The following is a 17,366-nucleotide window of genomic DNA, read 5'->3' as shown; positions in this document are numbered from 1 at the left end:
GCTCTGACCTGCCTACTCTCCAAACCCTCCCCCTGCCCCTGGCTGGCCCAGCACTCCAAACACCCCGGGATAAGAGGACCAAAGCTCTACCCACCAGCAAGCACTGTGCTGGGGGAGACCAAGGGCTTTTGGGGAAGCTGTCTGAGCCCACTATCTGTTTTGTCATTGATCAAAAGACATGTACTTAATGAAATCTCATTTTTTTAAATTTTTTTTTAAGATTTTATTTATTTATTTGACAGAGATCACAAGTAGGCAGAGAGGCAGGCAGAGAGAGAGGAGGAAGCAGGCTCCCTGCTGAGCAGAGAGCCCGATGCGGGGCTTGATCCCAGGACCCTGAGATCATGACCTGAGCTGAAGGCAGCGGCTTAACCCACTGAGCCACCCAGGCGCCCATGAAATCTCATTTTAATGAGATCTAATATTCTATACTTTTTAACGTAGTTTAAGGGAGGCTAGCCAAAGGATATTCCCTAGACCTCTAAATATACAATAAAAACTTATCCTCAAAAATTCAGTAAATGGAGGCGCCTGGGTGGCTCAGTGGGTTAAAGCCTCTGCCTTCAGCTCAGGTCGTGATCCCGGGGTCCTGGGATCAAGCCCCGCATTGGGCTCTCTGCTCAGCTCAGAGCCTGCTTCCTCCTCTCTCTCTGCCTGCTTGTGATCTCTGTCTGTCAAATAAATACATAAAAATCTTTAAAAACGGGGGGGGATTCAAAAAGCTGTTTGCCTACATGCAGACTGTAAGGGTATTTTTTTAAAAATTCAGTAAATGATACTGGCACAATTAGCTAAGCATATTTCTTTGGTAAGGAAGTCAAGTGTGCTTTATTATCTATTTTTAAATGCTAACAAGACCTCTTTGTTAAAAAGGCAAATGCATTAGCATCAGAACCTACAAGCTCCTTAGTGCCCTCACATCCACACCGGCGCTGCCCACAGGTCGCAGCGGCAGCAGCAGCAGGTGGAACCCAGCTGGCAGCCATGTGTGCTGTGACCATAACCTGCTCCCCACGGGCAGTGAGCACGGGGCTGGGGGCTGGGTCAGGGAGAACCACAGCTACTACCAGACGAGCTCGGGAGAGCCTGTCTCTCTGCTTCAATACCAGATGGCAGAACTCTCAGGGGTCAGGGAGCAACCCACAACCTGAGCCACAAGGTGCGCCAGCATATCAACAGTGGCTTCTGTTGTTGGCAAGACTTCCAGCCCTGTGTTCTTGGGGGTGCGGGCCAAGAGCCAGCCATGCAGCCCTCTCTACAGCGAGCACCACCTGCACAGGGCGCCCGCTCAGCTTCACATCCAGGGACCCAAGACTATGCTCTGCCAGTTCAATGTTTTTATCAAGTCAGAAGGCAATCACCTGTCTACTTTAAACAGAGGTGTTCAACTCAAAGTACAAACCAGTAAAACCTACACCTCTGCTCATATAAACACCACCTCTATCATTACAACATGCTACTTTCAGAAGCTATCTTGTTTTTAGAAACATAATTCAGGGGGCGCCTGGCTGGTTCAGTGGGTTAAAGCCTCTGCCTTCAGCTCAGGTCATGGTCCCGGGGTCCTGAGATCGAGCCCCGTGTCGGGCTCTCTGCTCAGCGCAGAGCCTGCTTCCTCCTCTCTCTCTGCCTGCCTCTCTGCCTACTTGTGATCTGTCAAATAAATAGATAAAAATCTTTTAAAAAAATAAAATTTAAAAAGAAGAAAGAAAGAAAGAAACCTAATTCAGGGACGCCCGGGTGGCTCAGTCGGCTGAGCATCTGCCTTCAGCTCAGGTCATGATCCCAGAGTCCTGGGATCAAGCCCTGCATCGGGCTCCTTGCTTGGTGGGAAGCCTGCTTCTCCCTCTGCCTCAGCAACCCCCACTCTTGCTCTCACTCTCTCTGTCTCAAATAAACAAACAAAATCCTTAAAATAAATAAATAAAAGTAAAAATCTGCCTTTTGACTTCAGGAGCAGGCTGGAGGGCTGACCTCAGCAAGCTAGCCGCCCGCAGCAATGCCCCCTGCTCTGCTAACACACTTGAGCCACTGGCCCCAGAGAACTCACATTCATGAGAACCTTGATCTTTATTCAATCTAAACACTGTCGATTTCTTAGAAGACTACTACGATCAATGCTGCCTGAGTATTTACAGTTCACAACACTGGTAAGCGGCATGAGACACCTTGGGACAGTGCTTCTTCCTACGTTAGAAACTCTTCTAAAGATGACGCACCTGTGGCTCTCAATCCACCAGACTGACTGGGCCAACCCAAGAATTTGCCTGCAAAGAGTCACTAATAACTTGTTTGCTTTTAATCAGAAAATACATTATTCTGAATCACCAAATACTTAACTAATGTAGGCAGCATGTTCTTTTTCCTCATTTTAAGTGAAGACCAATAGTACACTTTCCACAAAAACGCAGAGCTCAACCTCCTGGTGGAAATGGGTTTGGTTCTCCCTCTGACCATTCCTTCTCTCCTGGGCCAAGTCTCCCCACCGCTGCCCCACTGCCAAGAACAACCAGGTCGAAGGCACCCAAACACCCTGGAAAACCACCCTGGACAGCACACGCAGGTGCTACAAACTCCACCACTACCCCACGTGACCACCAACACCCGCCCCGGCGACACTGGCTTCTTTCTAACCGCTAACCACCCTGCAGATTAAGAGAAGACAACGCGAGGCCTCCTGTCAGAGACGTCTAAGATTCCTGTTCTGTCAAACCTTATCGCCGTGCCCAAGGAAATACTTCAGATCAAGTCAAAGACACCGCCAAGAACGTTCCAAGTGGCCTGATTCTGCGATGCTGGAGATAAGGACAGGTCCTGTTAGGTCAGGGATACTCAACCAAGGAAGCAGCAGGAAAGGTTTCTTTCCAATCTGCTAGAAACAATAAAATAGAGTGGACAATATGTCTTTGGACAATCTGCTTTGAAACCACTCATGCCTGGCCAAGTATGAAAAACTGAAACAAATCAGGAGTTTTTCTATTGTCATCAAGGTACTTATCAGAGGAAAGAAACTGCCAGCCCGTGCAACACATCTCCCAAGGAGGGGACTCTGTCGTAGAGCAACAGATGCCCGTGCTGAGATCTGAGACCAGGGTCCTGAAGGAAGCAGCTGCCCCTCCTCTCAAAAACGTTGCCAGTAATTCCCAGGAGGAAGCGCACGGTCAGGGCAACCTAGCCAAAGATCCCATTCCTCACCCCCCAGCCACGTGAGCTGGCCTCCAACAACTAGGAACCCCACAAGCAGCTGCCCAGACACGCAGGACAGCAGACCAGAGCACAGCCAGGCTGCTGCTGCTTCTCCCAGAGGAGAGCAGCTCTTCTCCATGTGCACAAGACAGAGTGGTCAGTACTGGGCTGCAGTGGTCTCCAGACCTCGACGACAGAGCCGATCAGATCCAGAGGTTGGACAGAAACAGACTTCCTTGGCAGCCTGGGACCCTGGGGAGCTCCCTGGAGCCCACGGCTCACCACCACGGACCTGACACATGCGCCGCAGCCAAGGGACGCCCAGAAGAGCAGCCACAGGGCCGGGCCGGCACCGCCACGCCCACGGGAGCCCACGTGGAGACCTGGCGTTACGGCCCGGCCGCCGGCCAGCGCGCCGTGGGAACAGCGGAGCGACGGCCGGCCGCAGCGCCCGCGGTACTTACCGACTGCATAGCTGAAAGCCGAGGCTGGCGAAGCGGCTGCTGCGTCCGGCGAGGGCGTCCCCGAGCAGTGCTGCGCGCGTTCTGAAACGAGAGAGCACAGGCAGCTCACACACCGCTCCTCGGCCTCGGCCCGGTCTGCCTCTCCGCCTGGACCCACCGTCTCTTCCGCAGCAGCTCCCTTCGCTTCACTCAACTCCACGCCACAAAACAGTGGCTAAGATCGGGGCGGAGCCGATCTGGGGTGTAAAGGGAGCTCACACCTGGTTCGCTTTAGGCCATTATCCTAATGGGCATTTCTGTTCTCAGGACTTTCCCTGGAAAGCGGCGCCCTCGGGCCGTCAAGGAAAGAACACTTGGGGGGCCTGTGGGTCTCCCTGGAGATGAGGCTTCAGGACTACGGCCCTGAGGGGGTCGTTGACAGGCTTTTCTTCTCATGTGGCGTCCTCTATGGATATCCCGTCGCACGGTACAGGGAGGGTAACTGTCCCCAGTGACTTGCCTCTCCCGGCCTCTCACCGCACACACCGCCCCCCACCGACCCCCAACCCATGCTCGGCCTCCACGGGAGCCTCCCACCTTAGCAAATAAATCAAGTGAGCACCGTGGCCTCGCCAGTAAGAAAAGGGAAGACTACAGCGCAATGTCATGAAGAAAGCGGACTAACCCTGTATAACCTCCTAGGAGCGCTCCGAGATCTTCAAGAACAAAACAAGCCGGGAACAACAAGAAAGAAATACCGTTTCTTCACCACCCTTTCCCTCAACCCCATCAAAACATCAGAGTCTCTGCCGTCTGCAAACACATCACAAGGACGGAGTACGTAACGTCACCTCCGTGGGCAGGAGGCAAGGACAGGCTGTGAGACACGCCGTCCACAGAAAGCAGGACCCCCCAGGTCTGCGCTCAGACTGCCGACCAGCTCGTGTGGTCTCCGGACCTACGCTGACAGGTGGGCGGGTGTCTGCGAAGACGGAGCGAGGTGCTCCTCCTGTCCTGCACTCCTACACAGGCTTCTCCAGAGCTAGGACTCAAGGGCTATTCAACGCGACTCAGAAAAGCAGCTTCCGATATGCAGTATTTGGTTTTACTGAAAAGCAGCAAGTATGTGTTTAAGCTTTTCAATTTCCTTTTTTTTTTTTTTAAGATTTTATTTATTTGACAGACAGAGATCACAAGCAGGCAGAGAGGCAGGCAGAGAGAGAGGAGGAAGCAGGCTCCCCGCTGAGCAGGGAGCCCGATGCGGGACTCGATCCCAGGACCCTGAGATCATGACCTGGGCCAAAGGCAGGCAGACGCTTAACCAGCTGAGCCACCCACGCGCCCCTGCTTTTCTATTTTCTTATGAAGACGGTAAAAGAATAATACAGAATGCATGATGAATGTCTACGCTAAGAGTCCAGCAAATAGTAGTATCTACCACTAGAACTCTGAGGAAAACTTGAGGTTTTCTTAATCCAAGGTTTCTCAAACTCCGCAGCACTGACACAGGGGTGGCTCATCCTCTGTGTCGTGGGCACTGGAGGAGGACGCGGGCCTTCCAGGTGCGGCAGCACGCTCCCCCCAGGCTGGGACAGGCAGAAAGGCTCCAGACACCCTCAGAGTCCCCTGAAGGGCACGCTCCCCCGGGCAGAGGGCCAGTGCCGCAAACCCAACTGCCATCCGACGGACGCAGAAGCCAAAGCAGACTGAGCTGTCTCTGGTCACGCACGGAATTAAAGGCAACTGGAAGTAGAGCCCAGGTCTCCCAGACCCTGGTGTAAAGGTCTTTTCATTCTAAGGGAAAATATTTTAGTAGTTAACCCCATCATTTCTGGAAGGCAACACGAATTAAGAGCCTCCAAAATATTCACGCCTTTTGGCAGAGTAACCTGCATTCTGGGGCGCACACAGTGAAGGATGCTCTAAGAGACGAAGAGGGTTCACGCGGCACCCACGCTCCCGTCGCGACTCCCAGCGAGGCAGGGGTAAAGCTCCGTGTCTGGACAGATGTGCCAGACACACCTTTTACCTCAGAGCCCAGCTACTGTGGTTCAAGGAGCACGTTCCCAGCCCAGAAATAGAGATCGGCGGGGACAGGATAAGCCAGTGTCCAACACAGCTGAGGGGGCAGAGAGCGCACAGGAAGCATTCAACAGACGGGGCACCTGCCCACCCACGTCTGAGGGCCAGGCCAGCCCGACACATGGACGCCCCAAGAATCCAGGCAGAACAATGGCCAGAGGCTCCCACCGAGGAGACTGGCAATACGGACAAGACAATAAGCCCAAGTGCTGAGGAAGTCTGATTCGTACAATCTGTGTAAGAAAAATGACACGGTTTTTTGTTTTTTTTTTTTTTGAGAAAAAGTAGGAAATACTTTTACCATTAATTGTGGTTATCTCTGAATAGTGTAACAGTGCAAGATCTTAAACTCTACACTTTCATATCTCACTAATTCTTTTTTTTTAAAAAGATATTATTTATTTCAATCACAAGCAGGCAGAGAGAGAGGAGGAAGCAGGCTCCCCGCTGAGCAGAGAGCCCGATGTGGGACTCGATCCCAGGACCCTGGGATCATGACCTGAGCCGAAGGCAGAGGCTTTAACCCACTGAGCCCCCCAGGCGCCCCATATCTCACTCATTCTTATGAGGAGCTGGGCACTGCATGAAGAATAGAGAAAAGGCTTTTTAGAAAGCTACCTAAAAAGAATGAAATCTCACAGAGTACCCGGGTGGCTCAGTCAGTTAAGTGTCTGCTGTCGGCACAGGTCCTGGTCCTGGGGTCCTGGGGTCGAGCCCCGCACCCGAGCAGGACGTCTGCTTCTCCCTCTGACCCTTCCTCTGCTCATGCAACCTCTTGCTGTCTCTCTCTCTCGAATAAATAAAATCTTCCACAGAAACCATTAAAAACGAGGTCTTGCCATCTGCAACCATGTGGACGGACCCAGAGGGTCTTACGCGGCGGAACGTGTCAGGGAACGACCACCACCAGCAACGTCGCGCGTGGATGTGGCGGTGAGCAAACAGCACGCACGCTCAGCGGGGGAAGAAAGCGGAGAGGGAGACGCATCGAGGGTCAGAGTCTAAGCGACAGAAGAACGCGCTGCCGGTGACCAGAGGGAAGGCGGGGTCCGGGCGACGCGCAGGGTCGGGGGCGGGGGGTGCGCACAGGCCGAGGAGAAGCCCTGGCGCCGGTGTCATGGCAGCTCTCGCTGGACCCGCGTCGGACGCCAGCGGGGCATGGGGGGCTCACTGGAATTTAAGTGTAAATTAATAACCGGTATTTAACACCCCCCAACAACGAAGCCCCCACGGAACACCGCCACGGCCCCCTGACTCCGCCCCCGCCGCTCCCTGCTCCAGCCCCGGAGACAGGCAGGCCCTCGCCAAGGCCCAGGGACGGTGTCACAGAGGCCCCGGCACAGAGGCCTAACCTGTAAGGAGCCTGGACAGACTTCATTACTGTTTGGGGGGAAAGAGTCCACAATTACATAATGTTTTCACCACAGAGAGTCCTCTTTCTCTCCTCCAAGGTAACCCCAAGATTTGGAAGATGTTACTTCTACAACTGTATTTAATTACCCTCAATTTTTATTAATCAAAGACCTATAGTTGCTAACCACAGGTTCTGAACAGTGTTAAAATGATCGATTTTTTAAAAAACTATGTTGATAAAATCCAACCAACACAAAAGCAATCATGAGACTGCCTTCCTTCAAATTTCCGTCTCCACTCTGGATTGCAAACACTGCAGAGCGTCCAGGCCTCCGTCCTCCCCTCCTCTGACTGCCTTCCAAACACCCTAAGTGCCCAGGGACCCGCGTCAGCACAGGCCTCCGCCTGCAGGATGAAACGCCCTCAGCCAGCCAGCGCCAGCCTGCCGCTCCCGGGAGAAATCAGGCTGAACAGGAGCGAGTCCACAGTCAGACCAGGGCAGAGTCCTGGGTGCTGGACGCCCTGGCCCCCGAGAGCCCCAGGACTGGGGCAGGGGAGCGGGGGGCCTGTGTCTCCTCCCTGCCTGCTCTGCACAGGTCAGCGGCAGTGCTCCGCACGCCCCTGACCCGAGAAGGGCTGTGAGCAGAGGCGGCCCGGGCAGCGCTGTGGCTTTCCCGGTAAGCACTTCCCCGAGGCGGCTCACAGACATCCACAGACAGAGCGAGAGACCGCGTGCGGGTACAGACAGGCGGCGCCTTCCAGGGACCAGACCAAGCTGTCTGGGACCATCATCCCTGCGGGTCCGACACAGCCCACCAGTGTCTCCGCCAACCGTTGACGGCAGCTTCATTCGTTCCTAAGTGCCACACCGTAGACTCTGCGCAGGTGTCCTTCCACGGGTGACGGGCCAGCGTGTGGCCCACAGACCCCGCAGACGCCACACAACGGTGGGCAGTGAGGAGCAGGGCAGAGCCCCGGACGCAACAACGGCCCGGGTCAACCGCTGGGTGACAGCGGAGCAGAGAGACACAGCCCGAAGGTCACGTCCCTACGGCTCCAGGTCCAGGACATTCCCTGGGGACAACCAGCGGTTGGCAGAGTTGGGACCAAGGGTGAGGAGACGAGCCAGGAGGTGGCAGGTGTGGTTACCCAGGGGGAGCAGGAGGGACCCTTGTGCCCATGGGCCCCCCACACCAGGAAACTGGGGCATCTCAGACCTGTGGCTCGTGTCTCTGGCGAGATCCTGGCTGTGATGCTGTATGCTACTTTTGAAAATGTTACCGGTGAAGGGAACCTGGGTGGCTCAGTTGGTTAAGCAACTACCTTCAGCTCAGGTCATGGTCCTGGAGTCCTGGAATCGAGTCCTGCACCGGGCTCCCTGCTTGGTGGGGGGCCTGCTTCTCCCCTGGCCCTCTCCCCTCTCGTGCGCTCTCTCTCTCTCAAATAAATAAGTAAAATCTTTTTTAAAAAGAAAAGAAAATGTTACCAGTGAAGAAACGGGGCAAAGTGACCAGGGAACCCTCGATGTCATTTCTTACAGCGTGTGAACGTACAATGATCTCAATTTTTAAAGAGCCTAACACTGGCAATTCCGTGCGGTCTGACCTAGTATTAACTCCCTTAGTGTTCACAACAGCTCCCTAAGGTAAGGGTCCTTCTCCCCACGCTAGAGATGAGAGGTCTGAGCCCCCACGAGGAGCCCCACGTGAAGAGGGGGAGCCAGCTCGCCCACGCAGGCCGGCCGGCTCCACAGCCGGTCCCACGAAGCCGGCCACGGGAGCAGGAAGGCACGTGGAGTTCTCCTCACAGGCGGGAAGACTTCTTAGAGTGGTCGTGCTTGGGTGGCTCAGTCAGTTAAGCGGCTGACTTCGACGCAGGTCATGATCTTGGGGTCCCAGGATCGGGTCCCCATACCGGACTCGGCGCTCAGCAGGAAGCCTGCCCCTGCCTCTGCCCCCACGTGCCCGCTCTCTCCCTCTCAAGTACGCAAAGTCTTGACCAGAAAAAAATTTTCTTAAAGTGCAGCCTTCAAGAACTCAAGTGGGACAGCGAGTCCTCAGATCTGGCCTCGCCTACTTTAAAGCTCACCTTCATGGCGGACGGAACAAACGGAATTCTGCGGGGCCACGAGCTACCGGCGTCGCTGCCCTGATGGTGCCCAGCGCGGCATGCGTCCCAGGCCTCCCTCTGCTGTGGGGCCACCTGCCACCTGCCACCTGCCGCCAGGGCTACAGCCTGGCCTTGACTGCCTCCTAGGATCAAGCGGGGGACTCCTGAGGGCTTTTTCTCTTTTATGACGGGGGCTCTTTGTCACTGCTTTCTTGGATGGACTGGCAGAGAGAGCCCGCTCAAGGGAACGGAGGTGCTGAGCAGACCGCAGACCAGCGAGCTTGGCCAAGACACCGCGAGGGGCGGAATGAGCCGCTCAGCTTCCGTCCTCCGTCCCGTGCTTCCCTTCCGCTGAAGAACACGGCAAGCCAGGAACAGAAAACCACTGCTCCAAGGCAGCTCTGTTCACACCCTTGCCAGAAGAAAGCGCAGAAGGAGTCCGCGCAGAATGAGAACAGAACAGGTGGTCTGGCCCACGCGCCCCCTCTGGACACCTGCGCAGCAGGAGCCAACAGCGCATCCCGACTCACCAAGGTCCAGGGAGGACGGTCTCACGTGCAAACTGCCGATGCCAAGGAGAGGGCGGGAATGAGTGTTGTAAATAAACAGATGCGCGGCCATAAAGAAACTCAAAAAAGGTAAACTCTGCAGACCAGAAACTGGGAAATGCTCGAAAATCAGGAGGATAAACGCGTGAAACCGAACTCGAGAAAGTGACCAGGAGCACACCGTGAGAACAGGCCCTGACAACCGCAGGACGTGGACCGGGCCAGGCCAAACCAGCTGTCCCTTCCCTGGCAGGAGCAATCCAGACCCCACGAACCGTCCCCCAGCGCAAACTCGCTTTCTCTTTTTTTTAAGGTTTTATTTATCTGAGAGAAAGCGAATGAGCGGGGTGTGTGTGTGTGTGTGTGTGTGTGTGTGTGAAGCGGACTCCCCACTGAGCAGGAAGCCCGATGCGGGGCTCGATCCCAGGACCCTGGGGTTACAACCCAAGCCAAAGGCAGCTGCTTAACCGAGTAAGCCCCACAGTGGTTCCACAGTAAGTCCACAGGCCCCCAGCACCCTGACGCCTCACCCACCCTCAGGGCAATGCACACGCACACTGAAATCACCACTAACAAGGACAGAAAACAACTTTCCTGAGTGTGCAAGTCAGGAAACAGCACCAGTGGCTCCTGCTCAGAGCGAACTCCTAGAACTCCAAAGCAGCATCACACCCTAAAGGACGAAACTCCAAAGACACACGCCTATGCTGTTATCGGCCGTGGGCTGCTGACTTCTCCATTTCACGATGGGGTGGCGGGCACTGGAAACAGAAAAATAACAGAAACCAGGGCAGCAACTGCTCCACCAGACTGGTGTGAAGCGCCAACAAAATGAGGACTTACTTCTCTGCGTTCTCTCAGAACACTTACCTGCTCTACTCCTCCAACATCAACAATCTGAGGACAGACTGCAGGACACTGGGGCCCAGGCCGCCTTCTGTTGACCAGGAACTCGGTACCGGACGGAGCCCCCTTCGCTGCATGCAGTGCTCTCTACTCTCATCCCAGGACAGCAAGACTTGCAGCGACAGAGCTTAACAGAAGCGATGAAGCCGTCCCGCCAGGGACACAGGACACGCAAAGCCACCCTCCACCAAACACAGCAAAAGCTTGAACCTTTGCTTTGAACTTGAAAAGCCTGAACTTTTAAAGGGGACTGTTCAGCTACAAAACCACCTCGAAAAAGGAATTATAAAACCCAAAAATATACAAAACACCGTGAGAGCAAATAAATGACACCACGCGGCAAGGCTGCAGGGTAGAAGGCCGGCGGACAGAATCGGCTGCGCGTCCACACACCAGCAAGGGACCACCCAACAAGGAAATTAAGGAAGCAACACCTTTACAACAGCATCAGAAAGAATGAACTATTCAGAGGCAGAGAGAACCGAAGAGGCGGAAGACCTGCGCACGATACAGCACACACAGAAGCTGAGGACGACCCACGCAAGCGCTAACACGCCCACGTGCGTGGCTGCCGGCCTCCACAGGGTTAGGACGGCACTCGCCGCGGAGAGCAACCGATTCTGATGGAATCACAAATGCTTTCCTGTCCACATCCTATGTAGTGCAACTCACACAACTATAGAAGTTTTCCAGGGTTTTTTTTTTCTTAAAAGGGTGATTTTCTGGGACACCCGGGTGGCTCAGTCGGTTAAGTGTCTGCCTTCACCTCAGGTCATGATGCCAGGGCCCTGGGACTGAGCCCCGCATCGGGCTTCCGGGTAAGCAGATAAGCAGAAGCTCCTCCCCTGCCTGTGTGCTCGCTCACCCTCTCTGATCTCTCATCTTTAAACCAACAACAACAACAAAGGGAGTAAGACTTGAGAATCCATAAACCAAGTCAGTTCTAAAAGTTGAAGATTCCTCAGTGCACAACCTAACATTGTTTCCTCTTAGAATCCACCTTGGCTCCGGCGGTTAAGCAGCTTCGGCTCTGGTCCTGATGCCGGGGTCACGGCACTGAGCCCCACATCGGGCTTCCTGCCCAGCGGAGAGCCTGCTTCTCCCTCTCCCTACTTGTGCTCTCTATCTCTGTAACAAATAAATAAAACCTTAAAAAAACAAAACAAAACAAAAAAAAACCAAAGAATACATGCCTGTCGGGGCGCCCAGCGGGACCACCGCGGAGCACCGGGGACCACCGCGGAGCACGCGCTCTCGCTCTCTTCTGAGCTCCAGCACAGGCTGGCGCAGAGATTACTTAGTAACAAAATCTTAAAAAATAGCTCACCCTTTCCGTCAATGTACTCTTCCCCGCACCCCCCAGAACAGGAGCCGGAGGCAATCCTTTGTAGAGTCTAACCACTATGATGCAAAGAACATGTCCAGGGCGGGTGGGGGTGAGGGAGGACCTGCGCAGCCCGGACCACCCTGCAGCAGAAGCAGCCAGTTCTCGGCGGAGCGTGGCCTGCGGCCGGGAATGAACGACTTACCCACGGGCTCCGCGCTGCAGCCCCAGCCCAGCCAGCCCCGTGGGGCTGCCCACGCGCCTGAAGCAGTATTTTGCCAGCCCCCCGGAATGAAAGGAACATCACAGGGCTTTCCTAGGACAAACAAAAGGAACTTACTCCTTGTCTGGCCCCTTTCCCAATCTCATGTGAGAGTGTGCTGACGGTCCCCTCCACGGCCACCTTCTCCGCAGTCACACATGGGGCCCTGCGCCTGCCGGGAGCCGGTGGGGAAGGAAGAGGAGCGAGAAGCCTACGGCCACCACGTCCTCCAAAGCCACGCCCAAGGCTCTCAGCAAAGCCTCGGGCCAGCAGAGCTCTCACACCCAGCTCTGTCGCCCGCGCTGACTCCGACACACTCTCTGACCCCAGGACCCCCGCTCCGAGGCTGCTGCCCCATGAGGAAGTGATGACAGAGCGCCGGCAGCACAGGTGACGCACAGGAGACCAGCAGGCTGGTGCAAGCGCCGGCGACCCGCCCGGAGAGCGGCACCTTTGTCCCGTCCCGTGAGCTCTGATGCGTCCCCGCGTCTGCAAGGGCTCGGGCACAGCACGGTGGCCCGCCGCTACCCCGGGCTGTGCCCTCCCAGCACCTCACTAACGCTCGCCCTAACCCTGCTATAACAGGACCACCTCCGTGCGTCCTTCTAACCTTCTAAAAGGCTGAGTCCTATGCCTCAAAATTAGGGTCAAACTCAGGCTCTCGAGTGGTCACCCCCAGCACCCCCACCCCGTACACGCCCAGCTCCTGGAGCCCCCCACAACAGCAAGTACAGCACGAAGCTGGGGTCCCAGGACACAGCCCACGCCTCACACCCCCAGGGCAGGCGCCGCCCCCAATCCACAGAGCTGGCTGGCGCTCGTCCGGCCGGGCTTCTCCGCAGCGCGGCCCTCCCACTCACCCCTTCCCCGGCTCCTTCTCCTGCGGACTCTGCCACCACTCTGTGCCACAAGGACATCTCCCTCCTGCACCTGCTCCTCCGGGCTCTCTCCGGGCCACCTCCCCCACCGCCGCGGCCGGGGGCCCCGCAAGCGCACCAAGTCCAACCACGTCAGAGATGCGCGCAGGCACACATCCCGGGCACAGAGGGGCCCTCGAGCCGACTGCCACTGCCGCACGCTCTGCCCTGGCTGGAGTGCCCGTGTGTAGACAACCCTCCAAGCCGGAAACCTGCTGCCTGCCGCACCCCCGTCGTGATGGAAAGCCACCAGCTCCTCTTCTGCACACACCCACCTCCCTACTGCCCCGACTCCTCACCGAGCGGAGTCTCCACCGTCTCTCCGCTCCTGTGTACACAACAGCGTTTCTGTGTCCTCCTCCAGCCGAACACGCCAACCAACCCATTCCCCACACGGCTGAAACCTGAACTTGGCATGTCTGATTCACCTCTCTCACACCTGCGGGGGGGGGGGGGGGATCCCCTGGACTAACAAGGAATATGTAGGAATGTGAGGGTTCAAATTTCAAAGCCAGAGCAAGAAACATTTTACATCATGATGCAAGATACACACATGTACCAATGCACAACCGAAGGGAAGGCTTTACGAAACAGCCCTTCTGCTGTGCAAAGCCCCCCAGTGTTTTCTAGTGCCTCCTAGGCGGGCTGCTGGTTTTGGCTGGTTTTTATTTATTTATTTTTTTAAGATTTTATTTATTTATTTGACAGACAGAGATCACAGGTAGGCAGAGAGGCAGGCAGAGAGAGGAGGAAGCAGGCTCCCCACCGAGCAGAGCCCGATGTGGGGCTCGATCCCAGGACCTTGAGATCATGACCCGAGAGAGCCGAAGGCAGCGGCCTAACCCACTGAGCCACCCAGGCGCCCCTTGGCTGGTTTTTAAAGAGGGTGCCCCCTACCAAGCTGACCTCAGGACCCACCCTGTGGCAACCCCCTAACAGAAAGCCACAGGGGCACAGGCCCTAAACCATGCTGTCCTGGGCCACCTCCCCGGCAATTCCAAACTTCCTCCAGTTCCCAGGAAACTCTGCCGCACTCAGACGGCTCCCTCCTCTCCTCTGTGCCTGGGCAAGCGCCTGTACATTCCTTCAGCATCACGCCTTAGTCCTGATCTCCTCACACTGCCAGGGCTCTCCGCTTTCCTCCCAAGGACAGGCACTGGTGCCCATTTTTACGGCAGGCTGCTGTCCCCAGGAAACGTTCCCCGACTACCCCTCCCACCCGTGTGGCAGCGCCACCGTTCAGCCTGTCCCCCGGGTCCCGCAGAGCCCAACATCAGACCCAGGTCACACGGCACACACTCCAGCCCAGGGCCCGGAGCAGAGGAGACCCTGCGCTCAGAGGGGTAAGGACGCACCACCCGCCGCAGCACGGGTGAATCTGGGAGCAAGGGGACCTCGAGAGGCCACAGGGAGTGTGGTCACCGCGAACCTCCACTTGGCCTCTGAGCACCTGTGCCCTTTCCGGGCAGCTCACACACATTCTCTGGCACAGATGAAGCCTCACCTTGAATACATGTAGTTCACAGACAAAGTCCTTCGGAAATGAAGACCACGAAAAGGAGCAAGGCTTCCCCAGCCATAATCCACTGTAAGCTCCCGAGTGAGCGGCCGCGCCAGGCCACTTGCTGACCACAGGTCACTCGTCTTGAGCCCGCTGCCCCCCAGAGCTCTCTCACTCTGCAGCACCTGCAGATCAGGGCACACCCCCAAGTGTCCCTTCGCCTCTTCCTGGAGTTACCGGTTCCCGACAGCACAGAAACACCTCCGCGTGCCACGTCACACACGACTTTTTCCCCCAGCTCACTGCCACCTAACCAAGCTTTCCAAAGAGACTGTCACCAAACGGAAAAGAAACCGGTCACTAGCCCCAACTCAAGCACGATTCAGCGCCCACCTGAGGAGCAGGGAGGGAGAGAGACAGGGAGGGCTGGGGAGGGCCGGGCTGTGCCCACAAGGCCGGCACGGAAGGGCCAGACGCGGGGGAGAGCCACAGCCACGCTCGCGCGCCGGAGGAGGACGGGGCGGCGCGTCTTCTCTCCGACCTGAGCCTGCGGGGGGAGACCCACACAGGAGGCGCCTCCAACGCAGAAGCTTCCTGGAATTTTAGGACCCCCCCGCGGCCCCCCCCCGCCCCCACTACATGGAAACAAAGGGCCTAAACTGCAAACAGGCCAACAGGCGCCCGAGGCAGAATGGGGCTGCGGGGACCGTGTGCGTGGCCTCAGAGACCCCAACCCCGTGCTGTCGCCCACGTGTCCCACCCCCAGAAATGCGGCAGTCCGGCCACTCGGGGGAAGGGCGGTGAGGAAAACAAAATTGGTATTTCTGTGAAATGCTTCCCGAGCCGCTCGAACAAATAATCATGGACCCAAACCCCCACGATGCAATCACGGAAATAATCCGCAGAGAGCGGTGCTGCTCAAACTCGAGAGTTCTCGCCACCCTTTCCTTTGAAATAAGCTGAAAAGGCCTCGTGTGAGGAAGAGGCCGTCCCCATGACAAGATCCCACCAAGTCCCAGGAGCCCGGAGAGGCAGGGCCGCAGCAGGACCCGCGCCCCCGGCAGCAGGCAGGAGGCCGCCCACGGGGCAACAGGACCCCGTGGGGAACGGGTCGCCCGCCACACCTCACGACAGAGGGGTCCTGGGCCCGAGTCTGCTCTCGAGGACAGGATCAAAGCCTTCTTACCTGAAGGCGAAGTCAGACTCGTGCTGTGTGAGGAGGAGAATCAAAAATCTTCTGGATCCTGGCCGTCCGATGTGTGAGAGTCCCCTCCTGCGAGGGTCCTGGGTCTGGGGGGACGCCCACCCTGAGCACCGCACGGACGTGCGAGAGCTCGGGAGCCGCGGGGGGTGTGGGGCGGGGGCAGGACCTCTGCGGGGGCCCAGCGCCCGCGCCCAGCCCCCAGCTCTCCAACCCTCACAAGCCAAGCTGCCCCCCGCGCTGTCGGTTCGAGCAATGACCCGTCTCGATGCAATCTCCGTGTTTCCGTCACCACGCCAGCGACGCCCCCCAGAGCTCCAGAGGACGAGTGCGCGCTACCGCAGGGGCCATCCGAGGACGTGCCTGCTGCAGACAGACAGACGCCGGCCCAGCCCCACGCACCCTCCGGCCAACCTGACAGGAGCCACCGCAAGCACAGGAGGGGAGGCTCCGCTCTGAAAAGTGGAGTAACACTGTCTTCTATTGATGAAAATTCGAGTTTCGTCCTCGAATTTTGACTGAATCGAGCAGATAACCCTCATCAACCAGAGAAGTTCCCACAGAAAAGACACAGCTTTCTAACACAAGTATCCAAGCGGACCCGCAGGCCGCGGCCGCCACGGGTGCGCACGGGCGCTCGGCGGGCCATGAAAGCACAGCTCAGCAGGACGGCCTGAGGCAGATCCAAGTGCCCGAGCGCCGGGGCAAGCAACGCCTTCTCGCTGGATCTACCCCCAGAGTACTCCGACACGCGACTTCCTTCGGAATTAAATTAACATTTATCTTCAACACTGGTAACTAAGTGTAGGATGCTTGCAAACGAGAAAACTCTGACCACATATCTGTTTCAATAAAATGATCATGATTATCTTAAGTGACGAGCAAACCCTCAGGCGAGACGTCCGGAGTCAGGGTCAAACGGTGGCACTCCTTAAAAAATAATAAGAAAAGTGGTGTTTAGGCGGACTGACTGGCCAACTCTCACTGAACAAAATTCTGAATGTGACGGACATTTGTTCAGCCGTATCTTGAAAGAGATGTGGGGAGACGTATGGAGAGTGGGGACGCTGAGGCCGTGAGTGGGCACACTGAGCACCGGCCACTCTCCGGTGAGGCGACGGCAAGCGAGGCGCAGGACACACCGACCCGCCCGCCCAAATCTAACTCAACTCACACACTACCGTTTTCGAAAACTGTGGCAGAAACTACCTGAGATGCCTTAAGGTGAGGCTCATAACCAAACACAGCACACACCTCTGCTCTGGACACGCGTCACCTTGCAACTGTGGGGACAGGACACGACTCTGACTCCACGAACTGAGGACAGTGCTCATGTCCGGAGAAGAAAAGTTCAAGGCTGCAAAACATCTCTCGCTTATACACCAAAAAGCAGAACAACGTGCCCTGAACACCGGGTCCCTCCCTGTGACGTATGTGACAACCACCAGGACCACGGAGCTGCCACGTGCCCCTGCAGCGCCCCTCCTCTAGGCTGTGCACGCTGCCCGCAGCCCCTCCCACTCCTCCCCACCCCTCA

The 17,366-nt window shown here is 56.6% G+C and overlaps 2 protein-coding genes across 4 annotated transcripts in view; both read right to left on the bottom strand.

Annotated features, from left to right (window-relative positions):
• Positions 1-17,366, bottom strand: part of ANKRD11 (ankyrin repeat domain containing 11) — a 174,649-nt gene that overhangs the window by 100,514 nt on the left and 56,769 nt on the right. For 2 of the 3 annotated variants that reach the window (XM_082711426.1, XM_082711430.1), the window contains exon 1: positions 3,648-3,728. The exons of the other annotated variant lie outside the window; for it this stretch is intronic. The gene's annotated coding sequence lies outside the window, so the exon portion shown is untranslated. Of the gene's footprint in view, positions 1-3,647; positions 3,729-17,366 lie in introns of those variants that run through there. 3 annotated transcript variants of the gene reach the window in all.
• Positions 1,049-17,366, bottom strand: part of VPS9D1 (VPS9 domain containing 1) — a 227,980-nt gene continuing 211,662 nt past the window's right edge. The window contains exon 13 of the mRNA XM_082711466.1: positions 1,049-1,086. Coding sequence (XP_082567592.1) covers positions 1,064-1,086 — 23 coding nt within the window. The 3' untranslated portion in view covers positions 1,049-1,063. The remainder of the gene's footprint in view (positions 1,087-17,366) is intronic.

This window comes from Mustela nivalis, assembly GCF_964662115.1.
Source record: "Mustela nivalis genome assembly, chromosome: 18".
In the NCBI taxonomy this organism is placed as follows: domain Eukaryota; kingdom Metazoa; phylum Chordata; class Mammalia; order Carnivora; family Mustelidae; genus Mustela; species Mustela nivalis.
The sequence above is the reverse complement of the archived record's forward strand: the minus strand, read 5'-3'. Positions and strand labels throughout refer to the sequence as shown.